Source organism: Acanthisitta chloris, unplaced genomic scaffold (assembly GCF_000695815.1).
Source record: "Acanthisitta chloris isolate BGI_N310 unplaced genomic scaffold, ASM69581v1 scaffold11941, whole genome shotgun sequence".
In the NCBI taxonomy this organism is placed as follows: Eukaryota; Metazoa; Chordata; class Aves; order Passeriformes; family Acanthisittidae; genus Acanthisitta; species Acanthisitta chloris.
In genome coordinates, this window is record NW_008656741.1 from 56,916 (window position 1) to 73,704 (window position 16,789).

The following is a 16,789-nucleotide window of genomic DNA, read 5'->3' on the forward strand; positions in this document are numbered from 1 at the left end:
AAGACAAATAGCATTTCTTCCAATGGATCCAGAGGTCACAAAGGACAATGCATTTAAAGCACATAAGGCTCTGAAACATCCTTATTTGAAATTCCACCTGAAATTCTTGCTGCCTTATTATCATCACGATGATGATGATGATGATGCCCAGTGTTTTAACACCACTAAACTACCACTCAAGCAGCCAAGCAGCCAATATCTCCATTTGTGGGCACAGAGCCACCCATCCCATGGTTACCCTGCAGGGATTTGGCAGCTGGTGGCCAGGGCAGCTGGGATGAGTAGGGCAGCAGGCACTGGGCTCATGATGCCAGACAAGGGGCTGTGCAATGCCTTGCTGTGCTTGAGATAGGCATGGTGAGAGGTTTCCAGCTCTCCAGCTTCTCCCTGCCACCTCTGAGCAGACCGTGGGTCCAGACACAGCTTCCTCCTGCTGGATGGGTACAGCGCAGAGACCGTGGGGCAATGCCTTCAGATGCCTTGGTGCGGCTGAGCAGAGGCAGGAGCTTTCATAAGCTGCTGCTTATGAAAAGGCTCCCATTTCGCTCCTGAGTGCCCGCCTGCCTTTCAGCTACCTCTGGAGAGGTGAGCAGATGGGTGATCAGGTGCATTTGTGTTTTAATCCCTCGTTAAAAGGAACCCACAGGCGTTGAAATATTCAGTTAAGCAAATGGCTGCAAATGAGGTGTGAAACCCACAGCCAGGATACACCCCTGGCTCTTCCCTTTGTACTCTCTCACCCTCCTGGTACCCCCCCTGCACCCCGCTTTTTCTTTTTCTTTTAATTTTCCAGTAGGCATCAATTAGATGAGGGCTTTTCCTTTTAAACATTGGGATTTTCACTCCGCCTGCTAAGGCTGTCAGCTCTCGTTTGCTGCTCAACAGTTCATGCTTTGGTGCTGGACAATGCATGAATGTTTAAATTGCTTGAAATGTCTAATTGAATTATCCTCAGATTACAAATCAAAATAGGAGAGGCTGTCTCAGGCTCACAGGCTCGTTCACTGGGACGTGTCTGCCGTACTGCTGCTTTTCTTTACATTTTCTTTTCTGCTTCCGACTACAACTGTGTTAAATGAAACTTAAATACTGAAAGCATTTCTGTTTGCGTGTGCAGGGGGAAGTGATGCCGAACGTAAAGGGAAATTTATTCACGTTCCGGCTCCGAGTTCTTTTTGTGCTGCACAGAAATGAATTCATGAAATTTATATCAATGCCTAGGAACGCAAAACAGCCAGCTGCTATTTACAAAGAAGCTTCCTTTCTCTTTCAGCCACAGGGATATATCATAAAAAATACTTTCAGGCAGATATATATAAATACCATTTAACTACTTTTTTCTATGGGAGCTCACAGATTATGGAAACCAAGTGCCATAAAAAAGATTTGATGTATCTAGCCAGTACTCATGATAAAATCAGCTTCTTAAAGCCTTGCCATTTATACAGAAAGGGAGAAATTTAAACCCATAGGATTTTCTTTCCTAAGTTGCTAAGGGAGGCAGAGCTGTGTCTTCATGCATCACATCTGCACTGTCCTGCCCCCTCCCCAGCAGCACTGGAGGCTGACCAGAAACTCTGGTCACTGCAATAATGCTTCTTTCATGGGTATAATATCTTTTATGGCATTTAATAATATATGATACAGGGAGTTTAACTACCTGCTTCCACTCTCAATTGTTTTGCTGCTTAATTTGCCCAGTGACTCTACTGGGGACCTAAACTGGGCGTTGGTGCTGCTTATTGTGCCCAGCAGCTGCATCATCCCTCCTCTCACAAGAAAATACCTCTTCAGGGGCTGCACATTTCATCCAGGCATTGGTGCCTCCCTCTGTGGCTGTCAGAACATCCCATGTGCTGTATGTTAGCTGCTCAGGTAAGGAGATGAGGGGTGAATCCCAGCCAAAGGACCTGGGTTTAGCTACTTATTGTTGATCCACTGGTACATAAATCACTTTGTTTTTGCATGGAAAAGGGAAGGTGAAGCCCACACAGAGTTAGAATATAAAATGGTGCACATTACCTCTTGCTCCCAAATAAATAAAGGTATGGAGTATCATGCTAAAGATGAAGTAATCAGTCTAAAACTAGAGTATGTTGTTAGGGAAACTTCTAGCCCCTCAGCATAAAGAGAAGGGGTTTCATGAGCTTTGGGGGCTGCAGGAATATATGAGTCTAAATTCCTTCACTTATGCAGCACTAGCAGTGCACGTATCTGGGACCACAACTGCAGGGATAGGAGAGACAGAACCAGAATCCAACTGGACACACTCACTAGCAGCAGCCAAAAGCTTCTCCAAAACCACAACAGAAAATGTTCAAGAAAGCAGGGTGAATTGCAGTGACTCCTCCCTTCAATGTGTAGACTGCTCTCAGCTACATAACCAGCAGGACACAGGAAACTTTTTACAAGTACATTTTTATTTAAAATAAAAATTAATTATGGTGCCTTTTTAAAATAGGGTACTGCACAATCTGTATATGCAACACAGTTTTTGGTACGGAACATACTTATTGAGCAATATCCTTAAATACTAAATATACATTAATGGCTTGTTTGAGAAACATGACAACATTAATTCTGATATTTTTTTTTCTCTTTAGTCATTTAACCACTGATACAGATTTCCTATAAACAATATTCGTTTTCATCTGTACAGGTGGTACACAGTCAAGAAGGCAGATCTTAGAATATTTACATTCATGCATTGATTTAAACACACTATTTTGCAGTTTAAAATAATATATTTTCGTTTGTACAGGTGCAGGGAGTATTGTAAATACATATCTACCATAGGCCTGATTCTCCATTGCTTGGCAGCATCTATGGTCATGACCTGGTTCGAGCAGGATGCTCACACTTGCTCCACATGCTGTGACCATACGGCATGCAAGGCTGGACAATTAGGTCTCTGTATAGATATATATATATCTCAATATATTTATATCTCAGTAGAACTTTCTTCTTTCCTTCCATGTCTGTTTTTGCAGCATCTGTACAAGGCAGAGATGCTTTCCCAGGCACACCACTGTGTCAAGTGTGGGACAGGAAGGGTGGCAGGGCTGGGGCTTCATCTCTACCTTCCTAGAGCTGCTGAAGAATGAGGAAACTCAACACTTCGTAGCTCAGGCCCTTAAAGTGCATTCCCTGCTAGTGGTGATCCTTGAGAAGAGATTTTGAGCAGCTGCCCTCCCTCAGACTGAGCACAGTGGTTTGCAGAGCAGGTAACTTCTATGTAGAAACTGGCCACCTTTGCATCTGCTGGGGATCTGGCTATTTCACGGATGCAGGACCTGATATTTTGGTGGTTAAAAAGGAACTCAAAATGCTTGTAAAGATGCATTTTGGGTTGCCAGTTCCCCAGATTCAGGATCACTCCTTACTGAACTGCTTATCCATCAGGACTATTCCTTTCCCCTTGTATTTAATTATAGTACAATAAAGAAGCACAGAAGCCTCTTTTAGAAAAGCTTTGCAAGTAGTCTGTAGTGTTAAACACAACCTCCAACCACATCAGCAAGCTTCAGAAATCACTCCTCAGTGACACAGCCTTTCTAGCCTCTCTTTTCTGAAGACTTCTATCGGCTTCGAGTATACTTTTCCAAGCACCTCTCTGAAGATCACCTTAAATTTTGGTGCAATGTAGTCTACTGAACTTAGGCCGGAATCTAAAGGCAAAACTACCCCATGCAAGATTTCCTCCCTCTCCCTGCCTTGCTGCAGTGTGAAGGCTGAGAGCAAAGGCCCTGGGCAAGCGGAGGAGCAGCTCTCAGACCATCTGCTGCTGCTCTTCTGTGGCCAAGGCATTATAAAAGCACACTGGGGAATGTTTGTTCAAGAACTATTATGATGATTATGTGCCCAAATATATTTACCAGTATGTTGGATGTAACAACAGTGTATATCTGCCTATGTAAATAAGCTGCATCTATATCTCTCAAAATACTGCCACAGAGCTGGTATGTACTTTTATCTTGATTATACAGATGGGTAAATTGAGGCACAGAGAGGCAAAATTACTTGCTAGTAAACAGCAGATCAGTGGCAGAGTTGAAAACAGATCCTAATCCGCATGTGCTGCTTCTTGCATTGCCCTGCCTCCCCGCTCTCCATGAAGTTTTTAAGGTTGATGTTCTCCTGAGGACTCCTCAGGGGGCCTGGGTGGGTTTGTTTGTGGGTTATGTCACCAGGGTCTTCTCTAGTGAGGACATGTTACCACTGATGTCAGTGAAAATCAGACAGTGTCTGCTGACCACCTCTTTTGACCTTTCCTTGCAAAAACAGACACATTTTGATGGACATAATGAGCTACAAATCCCTTTTGTGATTCTGACCCTATAGAACATGCCTTTAAAGCTGTATTAGGAAATCAATAAAATCAACAACCTTTAGGAGAAAGTGCTAATCCTGAGCCTGTATCATGCTAAACTTATCTGCATTCATACTTTATACTCTCAGATAAACATGCAACCAAGTTTCAAACTATGCCACATTGAGGCTGAAATAACTGGAGTTAAAAAAAGAAAGGCAAACATAGGTAACTACACCAAAATAAATGTTATAGCTTAAAAAATATTCTAGAAATATACTTGCAATATTTTTATTATAGTATTTTGGGGCTAAGTGCTTTAGGCAATCAACATTTGGGATACTAGACTCAAAGTGTAAATTCTGTCATTTTAATCCCCCTTTGGATCTAAGAACATATCACTGTGTCTTGTGCAAGCACACAACATGAATGTGGCTGGGAATGGTCAGACTCTTGGGCAAAGGGTTACTTATTCCCTTTCACTTTTGTAATTGCATTCACTTCCCAAAAAAGTCTAGATTTAAAAATAATTTTATGTAGTTAAACTTCTACATAGTGATGACAGACTAAAAAGCTAAATGAATAACTCCATAAATTTCTCAAGAGCAATATATAGCAGCATTTCATTTTATCATGAAAAGATACTTATATTTACATACACCCTATTGTTCAATAGGTAATAGAAAACTACAGATGGGCCTGAGCTGAGACTGCTGATTTGAACATCCCAGAGCTTTTTTGGGGAAGGTCTGCAGAACATCATCTTCGTCCACCATCAGGCCAAACTCTGCTCCCAGTGACAGACCAACTGCAGGCAGGAATGTGTCCAAAATCAAAGTCTGATTTCTGCAGTTCAGGCACATCCTTATATAAAACTGAAAGTATTGGTGTGTTGCAGTACCAAGGGACACAACAGCTGGGGCACAGCCACGTCCCAGAGAGAGACTGTGTTGGCGCCTGGGAGTTACTCACAGACACGGAGACCGAGTGGCATCAAAGCTCTATGTCCAGACAAGAAGCCAAGGTGTAAATTTGTCTTTCACTGCATCACTACTTTCAGCAGAGGTAAATGGAGACATACACATGGAGGTGTAACACGAAGAAAAGTTTTCAGGAGGTGGGGAAAGATCAGCACCTCGGCTAGTCTCATCATTGTTATCCTAAGAGTTACTTACTGAGTCTAACCTGAGATCCTACATGAAATGAATTTGGGTAGATTCAGCTTTGCTTTAAGTAGTCTGCAATCCACGTCACGGAAAGTACAACACTAAGCTGTTGTGCTGAATTTGGCACGATCGGAAGTCTCTGCTCGGGAGAAGCAGAGGCTGAGTTAATGTGGGCACAACCAGCTTACCAGACCCTCAAAAGTGATCCTCCAAGCCAGACCTGCAATGTCCTCAGTGGGTCAGATCAGGAGACACAACAGTTTCAGGAAACAACACTAACCAGTGAATGAAGAGGACTTCAAATGGCTGCTAGTTCTTCTAACACAATCCCACCCAAACACTCATGCCAAGATGTAAACAATATCTTTTCTGTAGGGAGTTTCCCTGGGGAATCAGTGTGATGTAAACACAGAGAAATATGTAGAATTTCACAAAGGAAGAACATTTCTAAAGATTAAATAAAAGTGTGATGCAAAAAAGGAGGCTGATCATAATCAGTAATAATGTTCCAAGCACCTCTTAATAATATCTCCTTCAATAGCAATAATTGCTAAAAATTTACATTTTGATTTCTTTTGCCTGAAAAGTCTTCAGCCACACAAATTGCATAGTCATCAGACCACAGACGAGTTTCCTGGGATAAGTCACAAGTTCATGCACATTTTGCTCGATGGCTTAACAGAAAACTGTGTTCTCTTTTTAATAAAGAAATAATGAGAATGGTAAGAATGAAGTATCAGTGTACAAAACTGCACAGGCTGGAGAAGCACATGGGTGACACCTCCTACCCTTGACCCTCTCACCCATTATGATACACTGCTGCCACTCTGGCAGATCACCCTCTCCTCAAAGATCCTACTTCAACACCTTTTTGTAGACACTCAATTCAAACCTAAAAGTAGGGGGAAGAGAGGAAGAAGCGGGAGGCATCGCGACATCACTTTCACGAGATGCAGCATGCAATGCTTATGCCTTTCTGAGGCCTTTTATCCGGGCAGCCCAGGTGGGCGAGTTTATCCTCCCCTGGAGAAGCAGCAAGCCTGGAGAGCAGCCTGCCTTTCTCTTCTGAATCACTGATGCGTGCGCTGTTTCTGAAATGAAGTCCTTGGCCACACAGCTCCCTTCATTGCCTTATTTCACCCACCTTGCATACTCCGTGTGTGCTTTGAAAGTTTACCAACCTCCTGCGCCTTGGTGGGGTTTCGGGGATTATACGACCGCATTGTTATCAACTGTTTTGTTGTTTTGGGAGGAGGTCATTGCATATTCAGCTCGACTGGTTCCATTCTCTTCTTTTCTCATTGGTTTCCTTGGGTGATCCCAGGTTTGGTGATGTATAGGTAGGGTGGGGAGAGAAGAAAGAACAGAGATAAACTTCTTTATCACTACAGATTGTAAGTGAGGACATGCAAGGTACATCATAATACTGAACTTTTCCTGTCTGTTTTTTCCTTTTCTGAACACAGGTCAAACCAGTGGTTAAATTTTGTCAAGCATCATGATCCAGCTGCAGTGTGAGAGGTCTGATCCTAAGGTCTCATGGTGTGTTACTGGTGTCCCCATGCTAGTCTGTTAACAGATATAGGTGTACGTATTGCATGACATGAAGGCTGCTGGAGGAATGTCCTCCACCACCACTTTCCACTCTGGAACAGAGGCCAGAATGCTGGGTTGGGGTCTGCCTTGGGGCAGACCTGGCTCTTCTCCTCAAAATGTCACATCATTCAAACTGGGATGATGACTAGGCATGTCTACTGAGATCTCAACTCACTCACCAGTCATCATAAAACCACAGTGTTTGGTCACTGGGGGTAGACTCATCTGACCAGTGCAGATATGAACATCTGTGGTGACCATCCCAGACAATCTTCACAGCCATTGAAGAAAAACAGCTGCTTATGCAACATGGCTCAGAACAGCTTAAAGTGGATACCCAAAATAAGGTTTGGGTTTGTGCTCAAGGCATTTGTTTCTCTGTATCATCTGTAAAGGCAGGTTAGTTTGTTGGCCCAGACACAGATGTGCATGTTCTAGGGGTCTGAGTTAGTGCCTGCTGTGACCTACCAACCCCCCAGCACCAGCCATCCCTTTTGTTTTGTTTGGTGGCCACTAGTACCATTTGGTAATAAAGTCCAGGACCGCCAATGCTAATTGTGAGACAATTGAGAAAATGCCCAGGAAGTGCTGAAAAGTAACAAAGCATTTGCACATCACAGAGCAAAATAATTTATTCAGGATTTTATAGTTACTCTGAAAAGGGAAACCAGAGCGAAAGTCTCATAACAGACCATGCTACATCTTGTAAATGTTTCCCCCACAACTTCCCTTCTCAAAAGTGGCTTGACCTGAAGCTTGAAACACAGTCGGAGGAAAAAAGCTTTGTGTTTGCCACCCAGGTATTTCAGACACAAATGCCTTGAGTTTAAGGTGCTTCTGAGGGCAAATAGAGGACCAAATAAATGCAATACAACAGTCAGTCTGTGCTATTGTTCTTGACATTGTTTAACAAAATGAACAACAATTAATACAAAATGGTTAATGTCATTGAATTTTGGCAGACAATTAATGAAAGATTCATGGAGAATGATTACAGGAGGATAAATTTGCTTGTAATCTCAAAGAAAATACTTTTGGTAGCTGAAATAAGCTGTGATATTTTACATCTCTCTAGCTGGTAAGAGTTAAAGCTTGTTAATATTAGCCACAATTCCAGCTGTTAGAGCATGGAAATGGAAGGGAAGGGGAGACTAAGAGTTGTTGAGACTAAGGGTCTGATGAACTGTTTTTCAGTCCTTAACATGCAGTGCCTGTCTGCATCTGACAAAAGGTCCTGTGGCTCTGTCTTTCATGACATTGTAAAGCACCCATCCACTCTGCCACTTCCCTGACAAGAGGAATGGAGAATCTGATGGAAACACTTTTTTTTTTTTTCTGGGCAGGAAATTTTTTCAGAGCCTGCCAACAGTGAAATGGAGATTTATCAAGGTTCTGTTCTGCCTTATCAGCTGCTCAGGGTGAGTGAAAGCAAAACAGAGCAGCTATTTTCTTGAGTTTCAATGAAAAGAGTAATAATTTATTTATTTGTTTATTTGTTTGGTTGGTTATTTACGTATGTATGTATGTATGTCAGATGAAAAAGTTCAGGCTTGGAGACTGCTCTGTTTAACACCTTCACTCAAGTTGTTTCCAAATGCATGTCAGGCACGGACTTGGGGCCAAACGTGTCCCAGTTACACCATTTAAATCACTGGCTTGGCACACTTATATCCACTTGCCACCAGGATTAAAACTGACCTATATATTTAGATATGCAAAGTCATTTTGGCCCATTGCAATTTTTTAAGTGCCCTTTTGCATTAGGGCATTGGTTCTCTGTGCACCACTTGCTCTGTGTGCCACTAGCTCTTTTTTACTCCAAATTTCATTGATTGTTGAAACCCAAACATGCAAGTTTTCCTCTTACACACCAAGGGGAACCCTTTTGTCCTGTTTTCTGCCTGACAAGCTAGATTATGCATGATCTTCCAATGTGTAATACTCCAAGTCCCCTTTCAGATGATGACCCTTATGGCTGAGCATTTATGCATTTCCACTCCAGGGTTGTTCTTCAAAGGGATGTTTCAGGTTAGTGAGGGAATGAGTAGGGAACTATTCATATCTGTGACATACTCACTTGGTGGCAGGCGAAACAGGCTGTTGGCTAATAAGTGGTTTGCATTGTTTTACACTATGTTTTGCTATACATTGTGTTTTGATGTTTGGCAAACAAATTGGTGCATTCTTCATGCCAAACATCTGCAAATGAAAGAGCCATGCAACTCTGTACAGCTTAGCACACGCCTGAAATGATGCCTCAGAGTCCATAATGACCTCTCCACCATGCATGCATTAACTCGCATGAGTCCTAAAATCAAGAAAGCATCAAACAGCCATTTAATACTGCATTTCACATATCAAGCTTAAATTCCAGATGAGGTTCTGATCATATTATCAATCTTATTTATCAAATAACTTCATATTGGCTTGTGTAAATGTTAATGTAATGATGCACATTCAGATGTAATTTGTGTGTTCTGTCTTTAGAAAAATTCCTAGAGGAAACATAATTTTTGGCTCTTTACCATGTCTAGTCACAAAGTTCAGTTGGTATATTTGACAAAACCCTCTCTTCCAGCTTTGGCTACTGGTGTAAATTTGGCATAGATCTACTGTCTATAAGGCAGCTGTCTGGTAAAGTACTAGGAAAGGGCTTCACCTTGTGTTCCACTTGCACACACTTAAGAAAATCTCTATATTTGCCTGTTCAGACAAAATCAAAGCAAAAGCTAAGCAGACCATTCATTTAATCAAGACTTTATTATCTCTCATTACCTATAGGCTTATTGAAACTTTCAGGAGAATAACATCACCTAGAAATGGGAATAGAAACTTTGTCCAGAAGAGCAAACTTTAAAAAGTTTAAAAGACACAGTGCAGTCCACATCTCATACACTTACACGTCTTCATGCTTAAAAGGGATGAGAGTTAAGAATAAAACCTGATATCACAAGACAAGCCTGAGTGTTGCAAACCTGTTGGCTGCTGCCTACCTCTATAGCAATGTCTCTGTTGAGTGCCAGTGCATCATGGCCAGCACCTGGGAAGGCTGGGCCTTGGGGAAACCCAGTCAGTCTAGGAGGGGGTGACCTTGGGCTAGCAGCAGAGAGATAAAAGAATCTCAAATTCACCTCCTCTGGGGTTCCCATACCCAACTCAGCACTGCCAGGAGACACTTGTCTCCACTGGGGATTTGCTGCTCTGGATTACTCTCTGGGGAAACACATATCCTATTTCTTACAAAATGGGAATAGAGTGTCATTCTTCTTTTCAAATGTAGTTTAGAGGAGGAAAGGCTGCTTTGCCCTCACTGCTTTGTGTTGTTGGAAGAGATGCCCAGTGCTCAGAAGAACTCTTTCCTGAGCAGTGGTGCAAAATTTTAAATTGTAAAAGCCACCTGAAAAAAATCTATCTATCTGTCTGTCTATCTATCTACTATCTATCCAGAGTAGAAACGGGAGAATAAATTTTGTAATGTTATTCAATCACTAGACCATTAATCCACATAGCCTGAATTTTATAAGAACATAAAGAACATTGAATGGAGGCTGTTTACATCTGACTACACTACAGGCGTTCATCAAACAGCTGTTTGATTCATGATGACAATCAATCATCAGGGACGAATCAGTTCCTGAAATGGCAACTGGTGGGAGAAGTAAACTTGCTTTCTAAGACTGGTTTGTGAAGAGGACTGCTGCTAGAGGGGCTCAGTGCATTGACAGTAGTTGCTTTCAGGGAGAGAGCCATCAAATTTGTGTGCAGTTGCCCACAACAAGCCTTGCTGGCCAACCTGGTACTATGGCTCAGACATATAGGGTTTATGTTGAAGAAGGACATTTCTCTGGTGAGACAATTCAGAGCTGTGGAGTTACATTCTGACTTCTTCCTCTGACTGTGTCAGAGGGACAAGAAAAAAATCAGTCTGCGTATGTTTTATTCGACAATGTAAAGACAGAAATCAAAGAAGAAACCCTAATGAAGCAGATTCTTTGAAATCTTAGTTTTTCTCTAATAAATTAGTTCATGGCCATATGTGAACAATCTATCTGTCCAGAAAACAGGCAGCATACTATTCATTACTTGTAGGAAGAGGTTACTGGCTCAACTGCCTCCCACATGCATAGCAAACGTTTTACAGTTATAATAAAAAGCAGTTCCATCTGGGCACCTTTCAGCAACATACTCACTACTGCTCAATGTTTGTCATGGACCAATGTTCAATACTCTCAGTATCCCAAGGTTTTAACATGTATTCCCCATATTGCCACCTCCACTCTGGTAAGTTAGATAGTCCAGCATCTAAAAGATGAACAAACTGTCTTGTCCCAGAGTTTATTACTTATTATCCCAATATGTGATGTTCATTACTTACTCTTCCAAACTAGGAAGTTTTATAGGTAACTTGGATGATATTACCTGCAACATTTGGAAGGACTATGTATATTGAGTTATTTTCAGTTTTGGACATTTGATGGAGGTCTCATTCCTCACGCTGCATTGTCCCTTTGCTCCTTATGAAACGAAATAGTCTTTTGTGAATCAGAAAAGGCTATTCCTTCTCTAGAGACCTTTGAATACTTCAGTCTTAGTAAAACAAAACTAGTGGTCAGCTGATAAATAATATTTGCAAGAGCAAGTAAGCATATAATTTTTAACATCCTCAGATTTTTCTGTCTGTCTCATGTGTGGAGAAGAGGAGAAGATCTGTGCAAGTGCAGTGCACAGTGCTAGGACCATTATGCATAAGGACAAGGTCTCTTTCACAGCTCTGGAAGTCATGTTGCAGCAATAGGCTTTGTTCTAATCCCAAATTACCATCTCCTAAGGAGATCTTCTTCTTTTCTGGCTGTTCACTTAAGTATTTTCAAGCCTGCAATTTACAGCTAATTCGGCTCTCCCTCACAGCCAGCTTTAGCTGACCAGTTTCTGGAGTATATTTAAGTAAGCCCTGCAGGCACGTGGACAATGTTTTGGGAAGGTTCACACTGAAATCCCCCTCCCTGTGCTTGGCTTGAAGACCTAGCCTTTGCTGAGTGCTTCTCTCAGGGAAAAAAAAATCCATACATAACTGCTCTGCAGCCATTCATCAGCACTTAAGAGGTTCCCTGAGCTGGTGCACTTGGGCTGCAAAGTGTGGTGGGCAGATCTCTTTCTGCAGAACTGCATCTATCCCAGCCAGCTGAAGTCACTCTGGGTATATCCAAAGAGAGGATTTGGCCTGTTCAGGTTGCAAGTAATTGCAGTAGATTGCTGAGCCACATGTGAAATTCAAGAAGTGGAGTTTAGTCTCCATTTATTTTCAGCAGTGCAAAGTCAGAGTAATTCCACAGACTTTGTTGGATGTGAGAGGGATTTGTTCTGATGTTGCAGAGGAAGCTCTGTCCCTGGGAGACTAAGGTGGTGCAATCCCATTTCCTACTAGGTCTTCAATTAAACTAACTTCAGAATGATGCTCCCACACAAAACCAATCTTAAGGAAGAGAAGCAGCTTTATTATCCACTGATATAATTGATAAAAGTACTTTCAGTGACCTCTCACATTACAACCCACTCTTTGCATTCCCTCTAATGATCTTTAAAAGGTTTTATTGACTGGAGGGATATTACAGCTGACATTATCCATCAGGAGTTCTCAGTGCGGAATACAGTGTCAATATGTTTTGATGACCAAAGGAAAAAAATGAATGGCACATGCCAGCTTCCCAGCCTGGCAAAAAGCCACTAAATGAAATAACCACAAAACCAAACCAAACCAAACCAAACAAGTAAAACAGAAGGGAAAAAAAAAGACATTAAATGCATGGAATGATGACACCTTACTTTGGACAAGGCCAAAACATGTCTACAGGATGGTCTGGGACTGGCAATATGTATGTCCCACACAGATAAAAGAGATTATATGTAAATATATTGCATTAGGCATGATTGACCCTAACGAGAAGGAAAGTGGCAGGCTAATGGTTGGATTGGATGATCTTAGAGGTCTCCTCCAACCTTGATTCTAAGTCTACAATTTACAGAGAGTAGTCAGCTCAAATTTCTGTCTTAACTTCTTAAGGAAGACAATAAAAAAGCTTAAATAATGTAGTCTAATTAAAAGAAAGCGGGGATGGGATTGGTCTCAGGGAACACCAGGAAATGAAAAAGGTATTTGAAAGGAAGAAATGGGAAAAAGCCATAGGTAAATTTAGGCTGGAGATGCAAAAAATACGTTCTTTTACTCTCAGAATGCCACTGTGAAGTGGGACTGCTGGAGGAGGGAGTAGGAAGAGAGGGAAAACTACACAGCATGAAGAAGAAGACTGATATGTTTATGAAAAGGATCACATGCCCCATTGTCCACAATACTTGAGGCAGACAGGCTGACACAAGGCTCTTATTCCACTCCCCAATTACTAAGATATCTCAGCTGCCACCCTGAAATATCAAAGAAGGAATACCGACTGCTTCAGGGAACTGAAACAACTAGTGTAAAAGAGGAAATCACTGAAATTCAGGTGCTTCACTCAGTTTCAGTTGATTCTCAGTAACCAAGGCAATACCTGTGGTCAGAGCTGGACACAGGGTGAGTTACCCTGTGGTGGTACAGAGGTCTGGGTGATGGCTGGGAATAGGTAACAGCTAGTAATGAAGGCAGTGCACTCTCCTATGTTTTTGTCCCACTTCATGCAGATCAGAAGGGGGAAGAGAGTAGCACTGGCCCTCTTGTGAGTACCCTCCAGACTAGTGCAGACTGCATGCATTACTGCAGTAGGGCAGTGTGCTGGTGTCTCATTAAATTCAAAGTCATGGAGCTTGTGTAATGCTGGACAAAAGTTTAAGGCTGCCCCTGAACTGGACTGTGCACACTCTCAAGGCTTTTGAACCCACAAACTAGATGAACATGCACGTTTGATCCTTCATTTCTGCACAGATGTGTGAGACCTTCCTGTGGTCCCCACAAAACCGATCCGTGCACATTCTCACATGTGATGGCATGAGGACAACAAACATTCCTCTGCTCATCTGCCACTCCATAATACAAAGACACCAGTGGAAGCCCAAACCTAGGTCTTTCTCTTAGTTCTTTGAAATTCTCAAGATCTTCTGGAAAAGATTGAACAACTATTCAATGCTTGCTTTTTCAAAGTGCTTAACAAACATTCACAAGGAAATCTGCAGAAACATTAGAATCATCCTTACAAAAAGATAGTTGTATTGGAGGGGAAAGTGGAGGAGGGAAAAGGTGCAGGAATCCCTCCTACCATGTCTGCCAACTGGATGGCTTTTGGTGCCTGTGCTAGGGTCAGGGAGAGCATCAGTACTAGAAAAATGTGGGGTTGGAATAATAAGAGATGGAGAGAGGACGTGCAAGGGCTGCTCTTCACTGCTCTCTCACTGTCTCTGAAGGACAGTTTGTCTCTCACCAGCCAAGTGACTGCAGATACTACCATTTTAGGCAATGGACTTTTCCATCCCCAGAACAAAGTTGATCTTCTGTGCTACTTTGTGCCCATATTTTTTGCTGAATGCAGATTAACTACCTTGCCATTTGATCCCTGGCAAACATAGGCAACAAACTGAATGACAGACCGGATCCAGACAGAATAACAAGGCTACTGCTATTTCACAGAATCACTTTAATAGAATTTCACAGAATTATCTAAATAGTATGATTAATTTCTGTGCAGAAGTACAAAAATTCTCTGCAGAGTTTCTCTTATAGAAATGTCTTTAATAAATGACTGTCTGCAACACAAACAAATGCAAGGAGCTGAGAAGAAAATTAAAACTTGTAAAACGAACTGACCTTTGCAGCTATCTAGATCACTTTGCATTTGAGGCAATCTGTCTCTGCCTCCAACTAGAGTGAGACCACCGATATTCAAGCAGCTGCTCTGGCTTTCTCCACTCACAAAGAAGAGTCTGCACAGCCAGACCCTACTCTTTGCAGGATAAATGCAAGCCTACTGTCCATGGACTGCACAGGGTGGTCCCAGTCTTCTCATGCTCCAGGTGTGCAACAGGGCAAGTCCGTGTAGAGGCAGAGCAATCAGCAAATCCTGTACACCTTGGTGCCTATGCAAAGATTTGTACAGCAAATGCACAAATGGGTTTGTGCAAAGGTTTTATGCAGTTTGGGACCTCAGTGGCTTTAGACAATTGTAACTGGAGAAAATTTCTGAAGAAGAATTTGAGTCCAGTCAGTCTCCACACTGGATTCTCAGGGCTCAGAAAAACTGAAGGGAAGCAAGCACTACGTTAGCCTACAGTTCCAGCTGCTTGAGAGTATTAACATCTTTCATGAGTTTTCATGCTGCTACCTCAGAAAGCAGACACCAAAGCTGGCACTATCTCTCCACCTGGAACATCCTTCCATGGCCTCTTTCAAAGGCCAGAATGAGTAAGGACCCTATTTTCCCACTCCCGCCTCACACACAGCAGGGATCAGATTCTTTACATCAGATTCTCTGTTAGTGCTTCTTTGCATCACCTGGCATTAGCTTGGGGAATGGATGCTGTGATGGTCATCTCCACAAATGGTCTCTGACATGGCTATTTAGCAAACAGCCCTCCAAGATAGACAAACCAGGAGCACTGTTCTCCAGCCCAGCCACACTGGAGGGGGTGGCCATGTGCCTGCTGATGGAGGGGACACTGGAGTCAGAACAAGATAAGTGTGTGGCAGAGCAGGACCACCCCAACAGATGCCATCTTCTCCCACCTCCAACTCTGCCCACGCTGACCTACTGTGTGTCTTGCCTTCAGGCAAGGCTCTCCTGAGCAGGGAGCTGTGTGCTGCTTAGCAACCCTGCAGCATGATAAATATTTAGCAGTAAGTACAGGGGGTGCAGAGAAGGAAGGACAGAGGTAGCAGAAATCAGACTGCACAGCCACACAAGTGGTGGCAGTGCAGCTGTAAGGGGCTCGAGGGTGGCTGCAACTGATTGATGTGCACACCAGCAGCATCACAGATCTGCAGAGGGGGACCCTGTCTGCACCCCTTCCCCCAGGGAAATTTGGCTGCAAGGCAGCAAACAGCACAGCAAGGTGTGTGTGTGTGAGATGTGAGCTCCTGTCAGTGAGGACCTTTGAAACCAGATCCAGTGGACAAGCATTCCTTGGCCTTCCATCATTAACAACTGCTCTCCATGAGGGCATGGCAATGCTGAGATCTTGTCTGCATACCAAGTTGAGACTAACTAGACAAGGGTGTGAAACTAATGCACATAAATTACAGTAGCAAGTAACAGTGCTGTGGTCAGATGCCTTGTTACCTCTGGCTAGGATCCCCTGCACAGGGGGAAGTGCTTGTGAGAGCAGCTCCTGCTGTTCCCTGAGCTCTGCCGTTCCCCATGGGGTCTGTGCACAGGAGTCCAGGTGAGAGATAGGCATCAAAATAAAAAGCCAGCAGTAGCCACAAATTAGAGGAGCCAAGGGTGGCATCAAGCCAATGCTGCTAGTCAGAGGGATGCTGAAAGGTCATGCAGGAAGAGGGTGTCTTCCACATGGCCAAATCTGGGGCAATGTTGGGGGTGATGCAAGAAACAAAGCTCTGCAGAAAACATGAAAGGGCAGAGACTGGGGTGAGGGGAAAAGGGCATGTATACAGGGCTGAGAGGGGTGCTGAATGGTCCAATTATCTTGAAAGTACTTAGATTCATGCAATGGGTGGAGGACCAACTGGTGCTCAGCTGCTCCATGGTCAGGTCTGGCTTCTTGTCAGTCTGAGACA

The 16,789-nt window shown here is 43.0% G+C and overlaps 1 protein-coding gene across 1 annotated transcript in view; it reads right to left on the reverse strand.

Moving 5' to 3' along the window:
* Positions 1 to 6,684: 6,684 nt before the first annotated feature.
* PRIMA1 (proline rich membrane anchor 1) overlaps positions 6,685 to 16,789 on the reverse strand; it is a 48,465-nt gene continuing 38,360 nt past the window's right edge. Inside the window, exon 5 of the mRNA XM_009084454.1 lies at positions 6,685 to 6,784. Within this exon, the coding sequence (XP_009082702.1) occupies positions 6,685 to 6,784 (100 nt within the window). The remainder of the gene's footprint in view (positions 6,785 to 16,789) is intronic.